At 36.1% G+C, this 5,721-nt stretch overlaps 1 protein-coding gene and 1 pseudogene across 1 annotated transcript; one reads left to right on the forward strand and one right to left on the reverse strand.

The window, feature by feature from the left end:
- The first annotated feature begins 2,665 nt into the window (after window positions 1-2,665).
- LOC143580361 (uncharacterized) lies at window positions 2,666-3,752 on the forward strand (annotated as a pseudogene).
- Window positions 3,753-4,356: 604 nt separating this feature from the next.
- LOC143580363 (akuammiline synthase 1-like) lies at window positions 4,357-5,487 on the reverse strand. Its single transcript, XM_077063406.1, has one exon. The coding sequence runs from the start codon at window positions 5,485-5,487 to the stop codon at window positions 4,357-4,359; it is 1,131 nt and encodes a 376-aa protein (XP_076919521.1).
- Window positions 5,488-5,721: the final 234 nt, after the last annotated feature.

A 5,721-nucleotide genomic window follows, 5' to 3' on the forward strand; every position in this document is an offset into this window, starting at 1 on the left:
CTAAATTCAAGACTTCTTTTCTTTTTAGGCATTGTGCGTTAAACTCATCGTTCCGACAAATCTCCAAATTATCATCTTTCAAGTTTACCACTTGAATGTGAGTACTTCATACCCCATTTTCCATCTTTTATTTTGGGGGTGACATTTCATACTTATTCAACAAAATGCTTTATATTTGAATCTTAAACCACAAACGTAGTTGTATACTTTACCTAAATAATTGCTCGATTTGGTGTTCTATGCTTATATGCCTATGTGTTTATCGCTTTTGGTTGGTGGAACTATAAAATCCTAGACTATTTGGCATCCCCTTATAGCAAGGTGTCGTTAACGTAATGCAATTAACGATAACTATAAAATCCTAGACTATTTGGCATCCCCTTATAGCTAGGTGTCGCTAATGTGTTTAGCGATATCTTTTTATCCAAATTACCACTTTTATTTATCGTTTCGTATGCAAGTTTTGTGGCTATCTTTATTATATACTGATATGATTAAACTTATGAATTGCTCACCGACCTTTGTGTTAACAAACTTTATTTTATGAAATGTTGCAGGTTTGCATCTTGGTTGATTTATAACGTAATGCAATTAACGATAACTATAAAATCCTAGACTATTTGGCATCCCCTTATAGCTAGGTGTCGCTAATGTGTTTAGCGATATCTTTTTATCCAAATTACCACTTTTATTTATCGTTTCGTATGCAAGTTTTGTGGCTATCTTTATTATATACTGATATGATTAAACTTATGAATTGCTCACCGACCTTTGTGTTAACAAACTTTATTTTATGAAATGTTGCAGGTTTGCATCTTGGTTGATTTATGATTGTGAAGAAAACGACATCAAAGACCTTAGGATATTAGTAAAAATGAACAATATCAATTTGCCATATTTTGTGATATCTTGTTTATAGTTATTTTATGGATAATTGTTATGTGACATTTTCGATGTTGTGAAATGAAATGAGTTTATTAAATACTGTCACTTTAATTAGTGTCATGTGCTTATGGACAATCGTTACACCTCGGCATGTTCCGCCGCCTTTGGTCGGGGTGTGACATTATGTATTGATCTTCGCAGGTCTGTGTTGTTTAACAAATCTCCAGAAAATCTGAAAAGGAAAAAATCACAAAACCAAATATTTAATGACTACACATATGAAAAGTGTGACCTATTTATTTATCATATATGTATAAAGCCAAACCCCCAATTGTTTTGGAACATTTAGTAATGCACCGTACACATGTGTCACAACATATATGTATATATTAATATATATATATATACATATATGAAAATATACTTACCTTTAACGGGAGTTTCTTCATTATATGTCACATACAAAGACGATGGGTTGCCTTGTCAAGAACCCTATTAACCGCCTGCTTCATAGCCGGGTCCTGATCGCTTAAAACTAATCTAGGTTGCTTGGCATGTGCTTGCAGAAATGCATTTAGCAGCCACTCGTATGACTCGATTGTTTCACTATACAATATCCCGGCACCAAACGTAACACATTTCTTGTGGTGATCTACACCAGTGAAGGGTACAAAAATTATGTTGTACCTATTAAAAAAACAAAAGCAAATATAATAAAAGTAAAATATATTGAACGTATTAAAAAGGATAATAGCAATTACTTATTTGTCTGATACGTTGCATCAAAGGCCAAGACATCACCAAAAGCATCATAGTTACACTTTGAAACACCATCAGCCCAGAACATCGCTACAAGCTCACCATGAACCACTTGGTGTAGAAATGTGAAGTTTTCTAAGTTTGTAGCACGTGCCTTCATGTTTGCTACAACCATTTTTGCGTCTTTCAAACCAATGGCCTGGTCTATATCCCTGGCCCAATTCTTGAATCCAGTTTTTGTATCTCGGACCATATGATGACCCCCTTTTAATACGGTTTGCAACCTAAAGACTTTTATTGTGCCAACATTTGTCAAACGACATTTGGCAATATACTCCATTTCAGAGAAATTTAGCTTTTTTCTCTTTTTTGTCAAGTCTAAATTGTAGGAACTTACAAAACCATGGTTATGATTCTCGATAAATCCATATAGTTCAAAACGCATGCCACCTTTTTCAATGGAAAGTTTTATACGTGCCCTACAATTTGTAACTTTGAAATTGCTATGACGAACAGGAGATTTAGTACAATCATCCAGTGAGTCAAAATTCTGCCCAGCAGGTTGTCCGGCTTTGTTACACAAAATATACCTATGTGTAAGGATTCCCTCATTATATTTCGTAGTTCCTAGACGAGTTTCAAATCTAGCTTTCTCCGCATAGGCTTCGTACATAGTGACAACATCCTCCCATTTATCATAAAAAGTACCGGGCACAAGTTTATACTCCAGTGGCACGTGAGGAATCCAGTATGTTGTTCCGTTGGGGGATTGATACACGTTACTGCTTATTGATTCTACATGAATGTAAATATTGACAAATTACAATAATAACCTTATAGGAAAAAAAAAGGAAAAACAAAAAGAAATTTTGTGATTGATCCATAGGAGTTTTCATAGTTTTTAACTTTAGGGGTGGTTCTCATTTGAACCATCTGATTCACCAAACTTACAATTCCACCCCTTCCCGTAACACTTAAAACCCTGACACTGCATCACCGATTATTATTCTATTCTATTGAAATGGAGGCGAACATCAAGGACGAAGATCTGTTCAAAGCGGCCGATAACGGCGACGTGTCGTATTTGACATCGCTGAGTCAGCCGCAGTTGCTCCGTTGTCTCACTCTTCGTAACGAAGACGGCCGTTCGTTGCTTCATGTTGCCGTGAGAAATTAATTTTATTGATCAGGTGGTGAAGATACTTTCAGCTTTTGATCAATCAGTGAGTGGGATTAACAGTGCTGATGAAGAAGGCTGGGCGCCACTGCATTCTGCTGCAAGCAGTGGAAATGTTGAAATTATCCAGATTTTGCTAGACAGAGGTTTGATTATCGTTATATCCTGACTCGTGTAATAAGATTTTTGGCTCCGTAGATGTTCATAACTCTGGTTATTACGTTGCTTTATTCAATATATTATCTGCTGAAAGAATAAGATTCTGATGAACAGGGGCGGATGAAAATTTGAAAAACAATGGTGGTAGAACTGCTCTGCACTATGCTGCCAGCAAGGGTTGGGTTAAAGTCGCTGAAATTTTGCTTTCTAATGGAGCAAGGATCAATGCAAAGGACAAGGTTTGTAACTTCATAATGATTTACAAGTTTTCAGTTTATCTTTCTAACAATAATCTTTCATTATCTCTTTGGTTGCTTATTGCTTGAAGTTCATTTTATATAGGTCGGATGCACACCGTTGCATCGTGCAGCAAGTACAGGAAACTCAGAGTTGTGTGAACTTTTGATCGAGGAAGGTGCGGATATTGATGCTGTTGATAGAGCGGGGCAAACTCCAATTATGACTGCAGTGATATGCCATAACAAAGAGGTACATGCTCATACACGGTTATACTTTTAATATAAATATCAGATAATTATGTTATCAAGTTGATTTCTTTGTGTTTGTTTGGTGACACAGGTAGCTCTTCTACTGATCCGACATGGTGCGGATGTTGACGTTGAAGACAAGGAAGGATACACTGTGCTTGGTAGAGCATCTGATGAATTCAGACCGATACTTATAGACGCTGCAAAGGCCATGCTCGAAGGATGAACGGTTTTTAGAACGACACCTTTATAGGGAAAACACTTAACATGGAGCGCTACTACTGTTTTGAGCAAAACATTGCTATTTTTGTGTTTGTACTCGAGTTTGGTGATTAGTATGTTAATCTGACTGTTTTTGTTTTTATAGTTATATATATCTATTCAAAAAGGAACTTTTATCTAATAACTTATTGTTATTGTACTCAATTGATTTTCCAGCCAACTTAATTTATATACTATAAATACATAAATGCAGTTTTTAAATTGTATTATAAATATATAACTAAATGTTTTTACAACTCGAATGAGCATTTTAATTAAGTTCAGAACTATATAACTAAATGTTATTACAACTCTAAACCATATGTTATACAATAACCATATTTGATATTCGGAAGCTTCATGCACGGATTTGATATCCCTCCCCATTGCTGGGGGTACCTCCACTACTTTATATATTAACATGTATTGATCATATAACTTTTTTATAAACTTTTTGTGTTACACATACTCTATATTGTAGAACATAAATAGAATAATCATTAGAACCTGTTAAATGATGAAAAGTATCAGGTGATAACCAAAGCAATTTATGAACTACAAATTGATAATCCATACAAAGCAATTTATGAACTACAAATTGATGATCCATACAGAAAACACAAACTTTCAGATCATATCTTGCGAATATGCAAGAATATCTTTCTCAAAGATAGCCATTTCTTCTTCTTCCAATCGAACTATTGCTTCAATACCATCTCCAGAGGGAGTATCCACCAACTGAACGACGTTTCCATCCGAGACTCCACTTTTGGCTATCACCCGTACGGGTTTTCCCCACCCAAAATCGACTTGGTAAAATGGAAACCGACACAAGCTCGAAAAAGTATATGTTCGACTTTGATCATCACTTACCGTCGAAAATTTGTTTAAAAGCATTTCTCCAAGTTCTTCCACATTTCTAACTTCTTTAATCTCCATTATCTCTTTTCTCAGCTTAGCTATAACCTCAGTGAAGTTGATTTCACCAGAATCCACTGTTATGTCTGCTATTGTACATATATTGCCAGCTGCTATTTCAGGACGGTTTTTTTCGATTATTTTTTTCCTCATGTTCACCACATGGCACATGGTTGCTGGTTGCGAAGAACCTGATAATGTTGTGGCAGCCTCCATCGCAGATTTAAAAATTAGAGATGACAATATTTCGACCCTTGTAGGTTTCACTGATGACGTGCTAACCAACTTGTTCTTGAGCTCATTCAGTTTTGAGTTTGTGAACATGAATGTCCTTGTTGCATACTTAACTCTGTCTATTCCCTTAAAGTCATACTCTGGTACTTCAATGTTACTTTTGGAAGCTGATAACCAAAAGGTAGGAGTTTTAGGGTATCCACCACGTGTAACAGTAGCCCAGTGGTTCAAAAAGTTAGCCATCGTGAATCCATCACCAAGCTTGTGCGAAATGGACACACCCAGTGCGACTGCACCACACTTGAAATGATTCAGCCAGACCTCGACCAAATTAGGATTATCACCTGCCGCATAATTAGGAATGAGTTGGTCTAAGATACTTTCGTCGAGATCTTTCATGACAACGAAGTCCCTGAGCCGGCTATCATTAGAAACTTCCAAGAACTCAACACCTTGGTCACTACAGTCAATTATAGGCATCGAAGGTGCTAGAAACCGGCCTGCAAATGGATAGTATGATGTTAAGGTCTCTGATAATGACTTCTTTAGGATGTTGATGTCACCTACGTTCGTGTTGTTTTTGTAGAAGAATATAAATCGCACCATGGTATTGGGAGCCATCTGATCAACTAATGAAAGATTATGAGTTTTGAGGTGTGGAGGTGTTGGAGAAGATTGTTTAATGGTTTCTCGATATACAATAGTATGAAGTTGCTTTGATCTTAAACATCTTAGGAGCCTTGTCATGATCATGGTCATTATTGATGACAATGTTACTAGTGATTTAAGATGTATGGATGCATCTATGTGCACTTCTTTTTATAATGCCTCAATGTATAT

This window comes from Bidens hawaiensis, unplaced genomic scaffold, assembly GCF_021521415.1.
Source record: "Bidens hawaiensis isolate Kalapana, Puna unplaced genomic scaffold, B.hawaiensis_p1.1 tig00030374_1, whole genome shotgun sequence".
Lineage (NCBI taxonomy): Eukaryota > Viridiplantae > Streptophyta > Magnoliopsida > Asterales > Asteraceae > Bidens > Bidens hawaiensis.

Coding starts and splice junctions, on each gene's coding strand:
- LOC143580363 (XM_077063406.1), bottom strand. CDS start 5,487: ATGGTGCGATTTATATTCTTCTACAAAAACAACACGAACGTAGGTGAC.